This window comes from Hirundo rustica, chromosome 12, assembly GCF_015227805.2.
Source record: "Hirundo rustica isolate bHirRus1 chromosome 12, bHirRus1.pri.v3, whole genome shotgun sequence".
NCBI lineage: Eukaryota > Metazoa > Chordata > Aves > Passeriformes > Hirundinidae > Hirundo > Hirundo rustica.
Genome location: NC_053461.1, coordinates 14,586,183 through 14,605,022, shown reverse-complemented (window position 1 = coordinate 14,605,022; position 18,840 = coordinate 14,586,183). Strand labels below are relative to the sequence as shown.

The 18,840-nt window shown below is 42.3% G+C and overlaps 1 protein-coding gene across 28 annotated transcripts in view; it reads left to right on the top strand.

Annotated features, from left to right (window-relative positions):
• The window catches only part of MAGI1 (membrane associated guanylate kinase, WW and PDZ domain containing 1), a 335,096-nt gene extending 316,256 nt beyond the window's left edge, over positions 1-18,840 (top strand). For 9 of the 28 annotated variants that reach the window (XM_040076067.1, XM_040076063.1, XM_040076058.1 and 6 more), the window contains 7 exons: positions 1,484-1,777; positions 4,956-5,159; positions 9,637-9,727; positions 9,843-9,906; positions 10,879-11,025; positions 12,170-12,308; positions 15,957-18,840. In XM_040076067.1, the coding sequence (XP_039932001.1) occupies positions 1,484-1,777; positions 4,956-5,159; positions 9,637-9,727; positions 9,843-9,906; positions 10,879-11,025; positions 12,170-12,308; positions 15,957-16,657 (1,640 nt within the window). In that variant the 3' untranslated portion in view covers positions 16,658-18,840. Of the gene's footprint in view, positions 1-1,483; positions 1,778-4,955; positions 5,160-9,636; positions 9,728-9,842; positions 9,907-10,878; positions 11,026-12,169; positions 12,572-14,286; positions 14,376-15,956 lie in introns of those variants that run through there. The other 19 variants (XM_040076075.1, XM_040076076.1, XM_040076073.1 and 16 more) reach the window with 11 other exon arrangements.

Genomic DNA, 18,840 nt, shown 5'->3' with positions numbered 1-18,840 from the left:
AATATGAAGAATGCTGTATATTTAGTACATACTTTTGAGTATATAAGTGTGGATAGGACTTCTGTCCAAGGATATTTTAAAGTCCTTATTTTTTGCATCATGATTTTACTGGTTTAGATTTTGTTCCCCGTCCATTTTCTTGTTGATGTTTTTAAGATCTTCAACTTAATTTTGATTGGAGAAGTGACCTGATTAGCAGAGCAAGGACAAGTGCTGCACAAATGGGCTGCAGGGAACAGGCTGAGTATCAAGAAGTGGAAGCTATTGTGGGCCATGAGCTTTATGCTGAGGTTGGCTCAGGTGAAGAAGAAGACTGTGCAGGAATGTAGGCAGGGGGGAAACCCTCCTGATTTCCCAGCAGATGATGGCTTAGTGCAATATGGTCCTGCACTTCAAGAAAGACATATTTGAGTTGGAGACAGCCCAGCTGGAGGGAGTCCAGAAGACCAGGGAAAATAAGGAGATCTCCAGGAAACATGGTCTGAAAGGAAATATTGAACAAATTTGGATTCGTTGGCTTAAAGCAGAGGAGAGGGGGGAGGTATTAAACTCCCCAAGTCTATAAGAGGCTGCTGCAAAGAGGAAGGGAATAATATGTTCTCCATATGCCTGTTAGATAGCACTAGAAATAATAGCCTTATGTAGCAGCAGGGAAGATTTAAGTCAGATATTGCAACCAATAGATTGCCTGGGGAGATATTTAACAGCTGATTAGACAAACATCTGTCAGGATTGATATTAGGTGTAGTTGGCCTTCATTTGAGCAGAGTCTGGACTAACCAATTTTTTTGAGATTTCTTCGAGCCTTGTGGTAGCTGATTAGATTTTAAACTAATACCTCTTCCAACTTCAGTTGCTGTTAAACACTTGTTTAATAATAATGTTAACAATGTTTAATGTCCTTATCAGACTGTACAGATGATAGTTGCTGGTTCTTTCTCCAGAAACGTTTGGTTCACAAGTTGTTTTGCTCATGTTGAGAGATTGTTATTACTAAAGGTCCTATTTATCAGAGGTCCTATTAATTAGAGCGCACTAATTGATAGCTTTCAGTTGAAAACCACGCAAAGGGTGTTGTTGTGAGATATTACTGCCTCTCCTTGTGGCTTGTGCATGTATATGTACAATGTACATATGGTTGTACATATGTAAGTGGGGATGCAATAGCTAGAGGAGGCAACTTTTAACTGATGTAATCCAGGTTTAAAATGCCACAGAGCATCCAAGCACACAGCACTGCACTGGTTTAACCAGGCTGCAGCTTGGCAGTGGGCGGCTTTGGCTGCATGACCACACACAGGAGAGGGTGAGCATGTGTGGGCAGTGCCACCACTGAGCAGAGCTGGTGGTGGTGTCACCTGAAATCATGGCCAAGTTGGATAGACTCAAGCAGGTGATTTTCTTTTACCCTTTTCTCAGTAGACAGCTGCTTCCAAGCACTGAACGGTGCAGCCTGCTCAGCCCTTTTTTCTCCCCTCCCCAGTTCCCAAGGCAGAGAATGAAGTCCCGTCCCCGGCCTCCTCCCACCACAGCAGCAACCAGCCGGCCTCGCTGACGGAGGAGAAGCGGACGCCGCAGGGCAGCCAGAACTCCCTCAACACGGTCAGCTCGGGCAGCGGCAGCACCAGCGGCATCGGCAGCGGCGGCGGCGGGGGCAGCGGCGTGGTCAGCACCGTGGTGCAGCCCTACGACGTGGAAATCCGCCGCGGGGAGAACGAGGGCTTCGGCTTCGTCATCGTCTCGTCGGTGAGCAGGCCCGAGGCGGGGACCACGTTCGGTGAGTGCTGCGGGTTTTTGATTGCACCCTGGAGCGAGGCCTGCGAGGTTTGCAGCCCGAGGAGGGCGGTGGGGATCTGTTCTATTAAAAGTCGTGGGCGTGCCACGATTTACGTAGTTAATGGCGCAGTCGGCGGCGAAGGCTTGGTAGGTGTTTGCCTCCTGGGTTTTGTTCAGTGCTGAGCTGAGAACAGAGAAATAAGAAACCCCAATCTGAAGAGCTAAAATGCCACCAGTGGCAGTGCCTGATGCTCACTCTCTGGGAGAGCCTCTCTGGGGTTTTCTCTCAGAGGAGCAGCTGGGGATCCCCCCAGTGATGCTGCCTGCCAGTGCAGAAATGTAGCAGGTGGAATGAAATATGTCTCGTGATGGTGGAATCAAGCCAGTTGATTTAAAAGCAGTAATGCTTAAAGTGATTAACTTCTCTTTGGCAATCAGGGTTATTCTGATCATCATTATGTTGTGAGCACGCTGGTAGCTGGAAAGTTTTAATTAATACTGCTTGATGGTGAAACATAAAATGGGAAATACTGTTAGAAGAACAGGATGTTTCTCTTACCCATTTCACCTCTTCCCAAATGTATTTCTTGAGAGTAGGAGGAAATTAAGTTTAAGCTATGTCACGTGTAATATCCTGACCTAATAGAGGTAGTCATGGTTTCTATCTGAAGACAGCCTTTCTGCTAGGCAGACACCCATTTCCAGGGGTTGCTGCAAAGGGAGATGTACGTAAGCTGGTTTGCCAAATATGCCCAGAACGGCCTGTTCTCAAGCAGAAGTGTCATTGCAAGGAGGAAACCTGTCAGAGATGCTATTTTCTTCCCTTTCCTTCTCCTCCAAAAGGAGACCAGAGGCAGCATCCGCTTGCACTTTGTAAAGGAAGGTGTTCCCTTAGTCTGTGACACCTGATAGGGGTGGAGGTAAAGGAAGGACAGAGCACTGCCTTGGCCATCTTCACAGTACCTCCCACAGCAGTGCTGTGGTTTGCAGAGAACATGCAGCTTGAGTGCTCCTGGGGCACACAGGTGAGAGAAGTGGCCTTTCCCTTGTTCTCCTAGGCTTTTATTTTCTGACATTTCTTGCCATTGCCCGTCAGTGACACCCATAGTAATACATCAAGGGAGCACCACCTCCTGTGCTGGTATTGATGTAGAACAGGCTGTTTCAAGCACTGTTCTGGGCAGTCTGGCAGCAGAGATTTCAAGGGAAAATGTGTAGTGTAAAACTAGTGCCATGAGTTCTGTCAGTTCTCAGGTTCTAGGCTCTCTCACACTGTCCTTGCTGCTGGAAACTGCATTTCCAAGATAGGTGTTTTGGTGCCAGAACAAAACGGTGTAATGTGAAACAGATTAAACTGAACACAGTCTAGAACAGAGGGCGTGCTTTTATCTTCTGAACGGATTTGCAAACGTGTGTAAATAACTTTTACTGTATGAAGACTATGCTGTAACTCTTCTCTGCAGAGAAACCTTGACCTGAGGTTGTAAAAAGTTGTGTTTGCTTTAGCCCAAAATACTTGCTAACTGGAAGTTTTCTGTGCAGGGGCTCCCAAGGAGATCTGTTGATCTGTGACTGTATTTCCTTTAATTTTTTCAAGCATATTCAGTTATTTTCCTAACACTCCGCATGAGATGTGTTCCGTCTGCTGTCTGGTGCTTGCCCTGGACCCTGCTTTGTAGTTTTTTTTCTTTTTTTTCTTTGGGTAGTATTTAGAGATGGGCCAAACTGGTTCTGAAACCCACCTTGATCACTTTTGGTGTGGGCTTTGTCATCTGTGTTTAGTGGATTGGATAGAGTAGAAACTCCTATCCTCAAAACAGCCGGCAAACTGGATGGGGCTTTGTTTTACCAGAAAGAGACACTTTCTAACATCATGGTAAAATTAAAAAAAAAAAAAACTCCCTAATGTTTGTAACTAATATTAACATTTTCTGCCAGTTTTCATCGCATCTTTCCACATATCTTTGTCTTAGCCTTTTCTTCTTTATGGTCTTCTAGTGTTGTCACATGTGTGTATATCTCTAAAACTACTAATCAAATGAAGACTACAGCTGAGATGGGAAAGTGCATCTTGAGGATGAATGTATTGTGGATGCAAAGTGTGAGGTGACCACTCTGTGTACCCCATGGCTTTAACCATGTGCTGTGTGCCCCAGGGCCTCTTGCCCACTTAAAGGAGCTGTAAAAAAGCTCACTGGATTTATCTGATTGATGTTGTGTATCCCCTGTGTCCCAATTCCGCATGTTATGGGCAGCCCTCTGGTTTTGAAACAAAAACTGCATGGAGCAGGAGGAGAATTTTGTCTCCAGAACACATTCATCCTGAAGTGCTATCGCTCTGTGTGTCGGACATCTCAATGGTTTTGTGTGTGGTTTTAGAGGTATTTGAATGAGGAGAACCTTATTCCTTCTTTGTTCCCACCTGCTGCCATCTAAGATCATAAAAGAGGAAGGGTTAGTAGAGGCTGAGGAGGGTGCCAGCCCCAGACCGGTTACTTTTGTCAGTCTTGGCCCATCTGTAGTGGTCCTGTGCCTTCCCTGGTAGCACCTTTATTCACAATGGAAGAAAAACATTTCATGTTGCTTCCCCATGCAGCGCTGATAGAGTGGGTCTGTGTGGTAGAAAGGGAGCCACACTCCCTCCTAGGCCTAGAATGATTTTATCTTTCTAAATTGAGAAAGAACAAAACATTGGCAGAAGCTTGAACAGCGGTTGGCTTTAGAGAAGGACTAGAGAGGTTGACACTGATGTAATCTTGGGGGAGAAAAGTTTAGTTTTCTACAAACAGTTTAAATTTTTTTCTTCAGAAACAAAATCAAATTGGGGTTATGATGGAGCTGCTAAGTGCAGTTGTAGTCAATAAAAATTGCACCATTTATTAACAGAAATCCACTCGGGGGGAGTTTTGAGGGATTAACAAAACGCCTTTTTGTGGAAGAAGTAAAGTGTTGTGCACTCAACTAGTTGATTGCCAATGTTTTGAACACTGGCAGCAAAGCTATCCTATAATAACTTTTGCTTGATGCATTAATTAATTAACCCTTAACCTTCTCTTTCCCTTTTCAACCCTTTTTTTCCTTTTCCCCTTCACCATATTCCCACATACGTAAACAATAAAAAAAAACCAAAACAAACCACAAAAACAAAACAAAAAACAACCCCCAAACCAATACAAAAGCGGGAAATGCATGTGTGGCCATGCCTCACAAAATAGGTCGGATAATTGAAGGGAGCCCCGCAGACCGCTGTGGAAAGCTGAAAGTAGGCGACCGGATCTTGGCCGTCAATGGGTGCTCCATCACCAACAAGTCGCATTCAGACATCGTCAACCTCATTAAGGAAGCGGGAAACACCGTCACCCTGCGCATCATTCCAGGAGATGGTAAAGTATCTGTTTCCTGCTGTCTTACCTGACCCCTCCTCTTGGTTCTGTTCCCCGGGCTTTTTCTGTCACTTGGAGCTGCAAAGACATGGAGGACTCAATTTCCGCTCCCGCTTTGGGAGTTAGCAGGGAGGGAGCTCGTGAGTCTCCCATAGATTTGGGTTTTTGTCTCTTTTTGTGGAGATAGTTGGTTTTTTAACAGGGAGGTGCTGATTCAGCGTTAAAAAAAAGAATATTGCATTCCGCGTATCTGCTTAAAATGATCTTCCATAAATTTGATGCATCTCTCGATGCACTTTGGTTTGATTCTTAGCTTAATAATGCAGCTTTAGAATATTTGGGAATCACTTGTTAGTATCTGGGATTCCTGAAGCTTTGTATAGACACAAGCAGGCTATAAAGAGATCACAGAAAGAGATAAACACTTGGACAAGTTTTAAGCTGTTTTAAAAGCAGATTTGCTTTTATTCTGGGTAAGTTGCTTTGGGGGTGAGCTCAGTACATTTTTAAATGACTGCTTAAATGGTGATGATTCTGAAGCTGCATTTTAAGAGTTATGCTAGGCAGGGTCTCACTGTTTCAGATGAGAGGGAATGTACAGGTTCCTTAACAATAAGGTGACGCTTGGTGCTGATCTCAGGTCACTGAAGTATTTAATAAAAATAAGGATCTGTGTTATATATCAGTTCCATCCAATTAATCCCTAGCTTGATCCCCAGATAGGAGCTGACCAGAAACCTGGTAAAATATCTGCAGCAAAACTAAAATTGCTGCGGTTCTAAATTGTAAGTATTTTCTTTGTTTATTGTGCTTCTCTGCCATGGATGGGTTCAAAGTGAGAGCTTGTTGGGCAGGAGCCTTTCCACATTGCTCCCCACAGACCAGGATGAGAAATGATCTGGTTATAAATTATTTCTGTTTAGGATGATCTGTTTTGCACAAAACCTTTATTTTCCTACTGTCTAGTGGGTGCCAGGTCAAATGGTATATAATCCTCTGCTGCTTGGAGCAAATAGGGTGTTCATGAATAATAAAATGGCTGTGAATCAAGCTAGCATCTGAGCTGGCCTGTGCATGCCTCTTTTGGAGGATAAACCAAGAGAAGAATTTTTCATTACCTGTATTTTAGTATCTGATAAAAAGGAAAGTGAATCTTTAAATAAATAAAGGGCTTATTTTCTAAAAAAGCCAAACCATCTGAGAAATAAGCAACTTCTGAATGATTTAAGATTTTTTTTTAAGAATATAACCTCCTGACATAAATGCTGAGCCAGTCTTGCTCATGCAATTATGTGTCCCAAATATCATGTAAATTGCTTAGGTTGGAGAAACATGTACCTGTAATTGACATCACGTATTCCTGGAGAAGATGGAAAGATGTTCTTTAGGGAAGGAATCAATTCTGCTTTCATAGCAATTCAGGCTTTAAGTCTTTTTATTTACTGTCACTTAGAAATTCCAAGTCAGGTGGCCCATTTTGCATAGTATTACCTGTATTTATTTTCCAAAAGACAGTAAGACCCAACACTCCCAAAATCCCTGACATGTTTGCTCTAAAACCCCGTGAGATACAAGAAATTGGTCTCAGCATTGTTCTCTTTTTGATGTCTTTGTAAGCTTTCTTGAGTTGTTTTTGTTTTTTGTTTTTTGTTTTTTTTCTTTTTGAGAGCTTTTTTGGCAAATATAAATGGTCTGTGTGCTTCAAGGAGGAGGGAGCATAAATCAGAAGCCACTCGTCAGATAAACATGAAACTGAGGTGCATCACAAGACTCACAATAAACTCACACTGCTAATCTCTTCTAACATTATTAAAAACACCAAGAGTTTTTGCTTTGTAAATAAGTCTTGCACGAGTTAATTGCCACAGACGACTGCAGGATTGTATTTGCAATGAAATGATGATGCTTTACCACACTTCCAACAGACTCAAGGATGCAGAATGCTGGAAGAGGACAAGCTTAGATTAGGCATGTAATTGGTGACTGAGAGTTTTAGGGCAGTGCAGGGCAAGGAATCAATGGAATATGTAGGATTTAGAACACGCAATTATAATTGTACTAAAGATAATTTTTGCTGTATTCTGTTCCAGTTTTGCATGGTGGCTGGCATGCATCCTGAAGCAGTGTCTAAAACACTGGCAAAATTATGCACAACTCCTGACTCATGGGATAGGGTGGGCTAAAGATAGATGCAGTACAGTGGTGTGAAGATACATCTGTACCAAAGATGTGTTGTTGCTGTGCTTGGTATTATTAGTGTGACCTACTAAAGGGTAGGAATCTTGCATTCTCTTTGAAGCCCATCTTCATCTGATCTCCAAATATTTGTGGAGGATTTCAGAGGCTTTTGTTCTGGATGAATACAGAACACTTAACCATGTTTTCGGGGCTTTCTTATGTAGGAGACAGATTTTAACCTCAAGGCGTCTTTACAAAATTAATAGATTTATTTCTTAAACCCCAGCAGTGTAACTACACATAGGGACATCTTCTTGCACTAGCCAGCACATCATCACAAGGGTGTGGTTTGGTCATGCCTACACTGAGGGGTGCAGGCAGACCCAGGAGCCTCTCTTGCTCTCTGAGCCGCTGGACACAAGCCAGCTCTGGTCTGGAAGATATTTCAGCTCCATATGCTGAGGGTTTGGGCATGTTAACTTGAGCACAGCACTGCAGGCAAAGGAGCTGTGTTCTTGTTGTACCCATCTGTCTAAGTGGTTCTTCTTTTTCTCTGTCCCTTTTCCTGAATTTCTCTTGACATGGAAATAGCTACAGAAAGGAAAAAGCTTTCCCTTATCTAGACTTCTCCAGAATTAATATAAATCCATTAAGTAAATTAAACTCCAAGGACCAAGTAAGTCCACGACTACCACATCTTAATTCAAGCAAAAACTCTTGCATTACTGCAATTTTGTATTACAGCTGGGCTCTGTTTAATAATGGCAGATTTCTCCATAGCCAGTAAAATGAATTAGTGGATGCCTGTAGCCTGAGAGCAAACAAGGGCAGGGTAGAAGGCCTTGTAATGTCACGATGGAGACCCAGATGTTTCCATCCAGTTTTTGTCACTGTTGTCTTAGTGTCTGTGTATTCAGTTTTAGATTTTTGTTTTGAAAGGTGGATCACGGTCAGTTTCTTGCAATCTGTGGTTCTCTCCTGGATGCAGTGGGTATAGGCACAAAGAGGGGTTCTCCTGTGTACAGAGCTCTTCTGCAAAGTAGCAGGTGCCTGCCACTGCAGTGGCAATGCCATGTCTGGGTGGGTGTTTCTGCTGGCTCTGCCCATCATTCTCCAAGTGCAACCAACATAACTTGAACACTTTGTGTGATTAAGCACCACGAAGGTACAAGGAGCACCACCGAGACTTCCTCTGAAGTCAGACTCCCATGGGAGAGGAAGGGTGTTTTCAAAAACTGTTGGCTTCTGGAGTAGTTCAGCATTTGAAACTCTTCAGTATTAATATCAGTTCAGGCTTGGTACGGTGTATAGTTCTGGAAAATATGTTGAGTTCAATATGGAAGTTACGGGTCTTGTGTGCTAATATTTGGCTAATGGCATTGACATGACCTTAATTTTAGGCAGAATTTTAAGTGAGTTTGGGGTTCAGTCTGGTCCTACTGAAGTCTGTGATGCAGCTCCAGGATGATAAGGGGAGTATTTTGCCGTGCAATACTGTGAGGGACATCTACATAGTCACTTTTCAGTTGCTCCCATCTCAGTTGTGGGAAGCAGGAGCTCTTCTTGGAGCCCCTCCTTCCTTGCCTAAAGAAATCTGCAATTTGCACAGGCTGATGCTGGGCTGAGAGCCCTTTACCATGGCAGAAATTAAGCTTAGAAGTTACTGCTGCTCCCTGCATTCTCTCAGTGCCCCCTTTGTAAGTGCTACCCAGAGTTATTGATACATTTGGTAGAGGTGGCTCCACGTTCCTGTTTTCAGTGCTGAGGCAGCAGTGGGTTGTATTTCAAAGGATTTCAGTAAGTGTGGGGTTTAGCCACATTCAATATCATCTTGTGAGGTATTGGATAAGAGCCACATCTCAATTCTACTGGAGATTGCAGTTTCTGGTGGAGGAAGGACTAATAAATTTATAATCCCTGGAATAGTTATAGCTACTATAAAATTAATCCACCCAACCTACAGTATTTAGAGACTTAATTGATTGGAATTCATGTGTTTAGACAATAGACAAAATATTGTTCAATCCCTTTGTACAAGTGAATCTTCCTGAATGTGTCTGGGGGTTTTCCAATCCAGATTTCCTAATTTAATTTTTTTTCCATTTTCCAGCTGAGTGTACAGTTTCATATACATACCTACTACATTAATTTGGGGAATTAAGAAATTTGATCCCATCTCCAGTTCTATAAAAACAATGTAATGATGCTTTTGAGTGAAATGCTTTTGCAAAACTCTTTCTTTCTCTCAGTGAATAGCCAGTGGTCTTCCCTCGTAATAAAAACAAAATCTATTTTGCAGAATCCTCCAATGCTACTTTATTGACCAATGCAGAAAAAATTGCTACAATCACAACCACACATACTCCTCAGCAAATACCACAGGAGACCAGGTCAGATTGTTTTCCTTCAGGAGGGCATCTTGACATGCTCTCTCTTCGGTTACTTCTTCATCACTTTCACATCCCATGAGCTGTATTTTTCCTCTCTCCCTCTCATTCATTACAGCAGGAACAACACCAAACCAAAGCAGGAATCCCAGTTTGATTTCAAACCACCCCAAGCAGCACAGGTAAGGAGTACCTCTCTAATTGTTTTGCTTACCACAGACTGTTGTTTCCAATCTGCCTGAGGGCTATGTTTAAATATTTCCCTTGAAAATTCCTACTGAGAAGCTGCTCTCCCTCACTCTGCTGAAAAGAAAGAGGAATTTGCTGATTAGTTTCTTAATATGTGTTGCTGTTGTTTCAGCTGAGAAACATTTCCAACACATTCTCATCAAGACTTTGAGGTAGTAAAAATAAAGAAAAGAGCTGACATTTTTAGGGCAGTAATAATTTATGTGTTTGTTTATTGAATTGTCTATTTTGAGGGGCCTCTCCAGAAGGTATTGTTGTGTGCAAACCATAAATTCAGAGAATAAAAAAGAGAAAAACTTAATTGGGACCGATAGCTGGAGTGTTCCAGCTTGCGCAGACAGCATCTTATTAGAGAGATTATCTATCTCACTGTTAACTTTCCTTGCCACTGGCCATCCCAGAAGTAACATCTTCCATTAGGGACTTCAAAACATCCCCGTAATAGCATTTGAGAAAAACAATGCAAGGGCTTCTGAGCTTCTTGCAAAGGAATAAATGATGTGGTAACATGAGAAGCCAGCACCATGGCACAGGCTCACCCCAGGTGCCATCAGGCACTGGAAGGGAGGTTGTCCTTGCCTTCGCTGGTTGGAAGAACCGTAGCCACCTTCCCAAAATGTCCCCTCCTGCCCTGGGCATGGGAGGTGCTGTTAACAGGGGTGTCCAAAAATGAACCACAGGACGTGGCCAAGCCCACACATTCCAGCAGCCCTTCACTAACCACCAGAACTCCAAATGGCAGAGTGGGGTCTGAGGAAGCAGCAAATCCTGCTCTGTGTGTGAAAATTCAACCGATTGTCCATTTTTTAATTATTACTAACAAAACATTGGTTTAATATTCCAACATGAGAGCAGAGCAATATTTGACTTTCTGTTTAACTGGGCACTTGTTGTCTTCTCTCCAGCAGGACCAAGACTTTTACACTGTTGAGCTAGAAAGAGGAGCCAAAGGGTTTGGCTTCAGCCTGCGAGGTGGCCGGGAGTACAACATGGATCTGTACGTGCTGCGCCTCGCTGAGGATGGGCCCGCTGAGAGATGTGGGAAAATGAGGGTATGCACAAACTGACTTCAAAACCACCTTTCTTTACAATAGGCTCTCTGCCCTGCCTCTCCCTTCTGCTGTGCCAGGTAAAAGGGAGATTAAATGTGTACTGAGAGTGGTTCCTGTTTACTTCTGCTGATGGCATCTGTCGCTCTTGGTACGCAGTCTGTAGCAGTGTGTGTTTAATGGAAGACTTCACCCCCTTCTTCCAGCACTGCTTCCCAAACTCCAGTACGTGATCTGTTGTTTAAAGCCTAAGGGGCATACGTGTAGCAGCGAAAATGGAACTGCCACAGTCTTTGCCTGCTAGTGGGCACAGAGGGGACAGAACATGTCTATGGCCCATGGCTTACAAAATTATAATGTAGGTTCTGATTAACATTAATTGTTACCTTCACGTATCAGCTAAATGACTAACATTATAACAAGGGCATGTGTTATAAAATGCCTACTGAAAAAATAATTTGACAGGCTTTGTGTACTCCTTGGACCTCTGTTAGAGAATGCATTATAACTTTCCCACATATGTTGTTGTCTCCAGATATGTCATGTGAAGGGCATTTTCAAAATTCTTGTGCTAGGGGCAGACCTATAGGACCAAAATTTTTGCTGATGATTATATGATGCAAAATCATTGCTGCCCTGCGAAAGTCGATGCTCTGACAAGCTCTTCTAAGCCCCATTTTCTTCTCCTGATAAATGATTTTATTTACAGAATCAGCTGTGCTGGTTCATAGTAATTATCTCTATCCAAGTTAGAAACAGACCTGAAAAATCCCTGTGAACATCCCAGTTGGAGCAGACTGTGCAACAAGCGATCACTTTGACTGAAGACTTTACAAATAAACAAAATTAAATAAAATAGCACCGGTTCTAATACTACACTTACTATTGAGCAATGCAGTAATTGCAACATGATTTTGCAGAACAGCAGTAAAATATTTTGATGCCTCAAGCTTTCTCCACTATCTTCATGTCTCCCAGACTCCTGCACACCGGGCACTGTGGATGGTCACTGGAAGGAGCTGGGCATGTTTAGCTTCACCTGATGCACAGTTGTTCCAGCTTTGCTATGGTCACTGTGTTGTGGTCTGCTGGTAGGGACCCTCATGGGGACTTTTTTCTAATCATAGTCTCTTCATTACATTGGCAGATCGGTGATGAAATCTTAGAGATCAATGGAGAAACTACCAAGAACATGAAGCACGCCCGGGCCATTGAACTGATTAAAAATGGTGGCCGCAAGGTCCGCCTGTTTCTGAAACGTGGAGATGGCTCTGTCCCAGAATATGGTGGGTCAAACTATGAAAACATTCCTTTCTTCCCTGGCATCACTCCATGAATATTTGTCTCAAGATCTGAAGCGGGAATTCTTTTTTATTTTCCTTTCTCACCAGTGTCTTACCAACCTTTGCAACATATAATTGCCTCGCTTGTGCTGAATTTTCTACACATTTCATCCTTTACTTGCTTCCATGGACTTGGGGCGCAGTGTAAGGCAAGATCATCATAGCAGTATTTTTTGGTGATCAGAGAGGAAAGCAAAACAAAACAACCTTATTGTCTTGTCCAGCCAAAAAAGGAATGTCATTGAACTGTGCCAAACTCTTTCTCAGCGGCTGAATAGTTGTTTCACATAGGTCTCTTCCTCTAATCAATGCTAAAACTGGGATCCCAAGTTGCTATTCTGAAGCAGTGATTGATTTTTTTTTTTTGGTTAGGTTTTTCTCTTAGTTTCTGTCTGTATCCATAGACATGAATGCCAAGATGGCTTATGAGATTTTTGCCTTTCCTTAATATTTATGTAAATATTTATAAAGTTATTTGAGAAAAAGAAGGGGAAAAAAAAACTTTACTGCAAAAATATATTGATTTGGCCTCCTGAGCCCTTTTCTTCCCCCTTAAACAATCTGCTGGTTTCAACTAGTTAATTTGTAAGGTCTGAAAAGGTGAGGAGGTTATGAAAAGGTGCTCTCGTGTCTGTCTTGGGGGAAACAGTCAGTCCTCGTTTCTTACTAAGAATTGCATTAGATTTCCTTTTCTTCCCCTGGGGGTTGGATTGCTGGGTGGCTTAACTTAGCACACTATTTAATATTATAATTATGTCTTATTTATTTGAGATAATTGTCAAATATTGTGCCCTCGATGGAGGGCTACTCCCAACCAAAGGTCTTTGAGGTTTCTATAGAAACTGATGATTGAAGGGATGTCCTTTATACTTTCTTCCCCGTATTTGGGCTATTTCTGTGTCCGTAAGTTCTGTGTTTATCATTCTCTCCATGCCCTAACACCAGAAACAAAATCCTTCTGCACAATTTATGAACTAGATTTTCTTTTCATTTACTGTACTATGTTTGAGAGTTTCTGCTCACTCTGCTCATTATTTAACTTAAAATGACCAATTCAGAGTATAACGAACAAACAATTGAAGTGTTTAACGATATGGAAGGGAAGTTGTGGGTTTACACTTCTGTAATATAAATAGCACACCAGAAGGTTCAATGATGGCACTGAAATTCTGTAATGTTCTTTCTACTTTTGTCTTTTCCTATACTCCTTTGGATGTACAGTACTGTATCATATGCTAGACTGCGTAAATACCCTGTAAATTAAGTGCTTCACTTCTCAAAGCATATGTCTGTTGCACTGAGGATGGAAATCCATCACCAATTTCCTTTTGGCTAATGCTAACCACTAAACGTTCGTTCTCCAAGCAAGGATTTAATATACAGGGGTTGCACTACTGTAAAAAATATCCTTGTAACATTTGGGACTCCTTTCTCTCTTTGTTCTGTTCGCTGCAGTCGCAAATGGTTCCTCTAATAATGTTAAGTTCCAATATTTTTCTGACTTGATTGGAACGTGCTTCTCTATGAGGCTGTATATTTTTGTAATGAGTTTTGTACTTATTTTTAATGTTGTGGTCTCTGGTGGACTTTATTTTTCGTTGTTGTTTGATTGTTAATGTTTTTTCTATGACATTCTGTGTCGCTGTTCCAGCTGTCTTTTAGAATGGATGCTCTCGTTGTCTGGGTTATTGAATCACCTCTTAGATGTCTCTTTATGTCACAATAATAACAACTGCTGTCTTTGCAGCCTTATATTTGGGTGAAGCCTAGACAATCTGACTGGAAAAATAAACTTTCTTTATTCTAAGATAAAATATGAAGATTTTTCTTTCTTTCATCTTTATTATAGGGAATCTAAATTTTCTACTTTTCTCTTTCTCTTTCTCTTACTTTTCTTGGTGCTGGGCTCTTCCTTCCTCAGCGATGATACCTCCTAATATCGCTGCATGTATGAGAAATGACAAGCTCGGGGAGTCTTGCTTCTACCTTATGGGCCATAATCAAACTACGGTTTGTAGCTAAAATCAATATTAGGTGTTTTTGTGCTGTGGCCTAATTCCCTCACATTGCTTTTCTGCTTTGCTACATTCTATATGTACAGCAATTCATCCCGAACACCCTGCGTCCCCCAAATTGTAAGTACACACACCACAGGATGTGTTTGAACCTCGCTAGTACCTTGTGTGATAGGCAGATTGCCACAAGCCACGTGCTTACAGCCACAGAAAAGCAGCGTGGTCCCATCCCCAGCTGTGGCAGCCTGGAAGTGCTAATAGAGCAAAACTGCCCACGAGTGAGTTGCAACATGGGTTTCACTCGGAATTCACAAAAATCTCAGCCCATGCACACACCGACCCTCCCAAGCTCAGGAGTGGAAATGACATCAAATGGGAGACACTTGGCATGATGGCAGGGGGAGTGTAGAGTGTTTGGCTTGGTGGGAGGGAAGGCAAAAAGGAGAAAAAGACGAAAAAAAAAAAAAAACCTGTCCCCACAAGTGTGTTTGTGAGGGTTTGCAGTCGTTTCCGTCAAGGCATTCCACCTCAAGGTGGGTGCTGGCGTGCAAGTGTGAGGAAGTGGCTAATGCCAGCCAAGCTGCCACGAAGGAGTTACTTTAAGAAAGAAAACAATAAGCAAATAAAAGCAGCACTTGCATTAAGGCAGCTACTTTAATGTTTTTCATGTTTGTAATGAATCATTCATAAACATCCGTTACAAATGACGGGAGTAATTGTAGCTTAGCTGCAGCGCAGGGCTGGGGTTTAGTTTGGATGTTCTTTTTTCTACTTCTGCTTTGCAGTTTGTCTTGCAGAGGCAGCTCAGCTGTATTTTACCTCAAATAGTACATGAAAAATAATGAACTGGAGATTAGATTTGAATCAAAGCCATCCTACATATTACAATATCTTTCCATTGCTTTGATATGAAAAAATCATAACTACTGTCATTGTTGTTTGAGTCATTGTGGCAAAACCAAAATCTGCCCTAGGACTTTACATAACGTGGTAGAACTAAGTGAGATTAAGCTATGCCTTATATGAAATGGAAATGGCATGATTACAGTCTAATTCTCACACCTTCAAAATGTTATTTTACAAGGTGAAAACTTAATCAGTTCTATTTTCTGTACGTTTTCTGCTATTTGAACCAAGGCCTCCCACACCTGGAAGGCAGTTCTTTATAATATCTTAAAAGGCAAAAATTGTTTCCTAAAGACCCTCTTTATTGGAAGCTATTAAAAAAAGCAGCCAACAACCTGAACTACAATGGTTTTTTTCCACTGGAAAGAACGTAGTGTAACCGAAACATTATGAATTGGGCTTGGGGAAAAATGTAAAGTGCCCCATGCCCAGAAGAGCATAAAGATGAGATCAGCTTGGACCAAAACATGGCTAACGATCAGAGCAGCACCAGTACTAACCTGTAACTCTCGTTGTTCACAGTTAAATTAACAAAAGCTTCGGTTAGCCTTCTCTGACTGCCTTAACAGTTGTTTGTTTTTGTCACTAATGAAGTCTGAAGAGTGCTAAGTGGTGTCACAGCTCCACGGAAGGCATCAATACCAAACCCTTTGCTGTTATTTTCTTTCAGACCCCAGCAGTGACAGGAACAGTCCCGCCACAGGTTCACAAAATGTATCGGAAATGAAACCCGCGCCATCCGACCGACGGCAGCACCCATCATCGGAGTCCAGTTATCCACCAGACCTTCACAAATCATCACAACATGGGGACAAGCGGACTTACGTTAGAGACCTAAAAGGCAGCAGAGAGTTTAGCAGACATCCCAATGAACACCACACTTGGAATGGGACTTCTAAAACCAACGACCACGTGCCAGGCAGGAAGACAGAGAGGTCGCCGGACAGGAGGCACCAAAGGCAGCCAGAGAGGGCGGTGGTGAACGGGCAGAAGAGGAGGTCTCCCGAAAAGCGCAGGGAAGGCACAAGGAGCGCTGACAACACTTTGGAGAGGCGGGAGCGACCGGAGAGGAGGAGAGACCTCTCTCCTGAGAGGCGCAGAGAGCGGTCGCCCGGCCGCCGGCGGCGGTCGCTGGAGAGACTGACGGAGCCCAGGAGGTCCCCTGAGAGGAGAAGAGAGAACTCCCTCGACCGACGGGCCAAATCGTCCGACAGGCGCAGGGAGAGGTCACCCGAGAGACGGCTCAGGGAGGAACGAGTTGGCCACCGGGAGAGGGAAGACCCCGGCTGGAAGCACGAGCCGAGCCGCAGGCACCCGACCGAGCAGCGCAGGCGGCCCTACAAGGAGTGCAGCACCGACCTCAGCATCTGAGGGGCTCCCCTGTTGCCTTCCCCACACCAAGGGAGCAGAGAAGAGAGTGAAACCACCTGGCTTTTGCAGGCGACGAGACATCCGCCACCTGCTAATCCTACAAACCGTTTATGCAGATGAAATCTAATAACAAAACAAAAAAAAAAAAAAGCATTGTGCCTGATGTATAATATTAAAGAAAGTATTTTTCAGTGTATTCTTTTTTTTTTTTTTTTAATTACTTGCCAAATGTTGGTCCTAAAGGATTATAAGATTTTGTTTCTACATTCTTTGTAGATTTCTTAAAAATAATTCCCTTATTGGGCTACTTTCCCCCCCCTCCCCAATATAGTAAGTGGGGGTAGCCAGTAATATAATATAGGCAAAGGATTTTATGACCAAGTTTGAATAATTTGATCCAGACTGTTCTCTAGTGACTCACTGCTACACTGTATGTAGAAAATTTTTTAAGAGTTGGGGGTGGGGAAGGAAGAAAATTGTTCATCTCAGTAGGAATGGAGCGCTCCTGCTGAAGGAATTAAAAAGGAAAGAGACAAATGTTCCTAAAATTGCAAGAACTGTTTGAAGAGACTACTGTTTCAATGAAGGATATTTATAATAATAATAAATAATTAAAAAAAATAAAAATAAAAATAAAAAGCAACCAAACCCACACAGCACAAGATGATTTACAATAAGTAATTTGTAGTTTGTTCCGTGAACAGTTTATACTTTCAGGCCCCCTGGACAGGACGTGCAGAGGCAGAAGGACTGGTCACCACCATGCCTGTGTCACACGCTAACGTGGACTGTTGAGCTCTCATTAGCCTCAGCAACATGTAACGATGACATGTCATTAAGGCAGCAGCCCTGCTCATCTCCCGGCTGTATATGGACAGCAACCCCAGCATGCATGGTATTGTGGATCTGCTTGGAAGCAAGGGGAGGGAATCGGGATTCTGGGACAAGGCACAATGCGGTGGGAGCACCGTCCCCCTGCTCGGAGTAGGTGTATTCCTTCTGCTCAGGCAAAACCGGCGGGCTTTTTTTTTGCCAGATTCCAAAAGCTCTCAATTCTCCTTGCTCTGTATTTAAAGGGTTGGGGTTTTGTTGTCTTACTGGTTCATCCTTACTGAGACAAAAGGAGTGCACTTGCTGGGGAGGAAAAAAAAAAAAGGGAAAAAAAGAAGTATCAAAGGAAATTCACAGGCTAAAAGAGGCAATCAGTGGGACAACCTGGTTGTAGAAGCCTATCCATACCTGGTTATATGCTGTAAATTTGAGTCTAAGAACAGCAGCAAAAGAGAAACCTGCAAGTTTCTAAGTTGTATTTTTTAAATTTGCAAGCTGTGTGGTAAGTCTGCTGTAGCATTGGTCTAAGATTTAATGGATTACTGCCTAGCTGAGCCAAAATGTTTGCCGTTACTGTTGGACCACTAAAGTAAACTGCTGCTTTTTCCAGTGCATTGGTGTGTACATGTATACTGACTCACATCCTCCATATGAACACAAAACCATTGCAAGTCTATCACTGTTGTTGCCATGGTACTGTAAAAACAAAACCAAGAAAGAAGATGGCCAATCATTGTGTGTACAGTTGAAATTGTAATTAATAGAGCCTGTTGGAAAAAAAACAAAACAAAACTGTTGCCTTTTTCTTGTATAAAAGAGGATTTATGACAAAATTTAAGTGTGAGGAATGTGATTAAGTGTTTATATTTCTAAAAATGGAAAAAAATTTGATTCAGGGGATATATTTTAATGTAAACTGAATCAGGTATGTAAAGCTGTTTTAAAATGGGAGACTGTATCAGTAATTCTAAAGCTTTTGTTGGTTTGAATATCATTTCTTTCTTCATGGTGGGCCTGCTTATGTATTATTAAGCACTCGTATGCAGTCTATATTCTCCAGTCATCATTTCTTGCAACATGCTATAGGCAAAATTCTCTTTTCTGTGTTGATGAAAAGCAGTATGTGGGCCAATCTTTTTTATAAAACACTATGCATATATAAATACTACATTGTTCATAGCTTTATTTGACTTAATTGGGTTTTTACATAACACTAGGACGAGTAGATGTGGACTTACCCAGTAAGAGCTTCTTTCCTTGGAACAGACACTATGTATATGATGTAGCAACAAAGAAGGAGAAAGTCTGTGAATGCTATTTTTATTATCAAATAAAGTTTTCCATACAAAGCA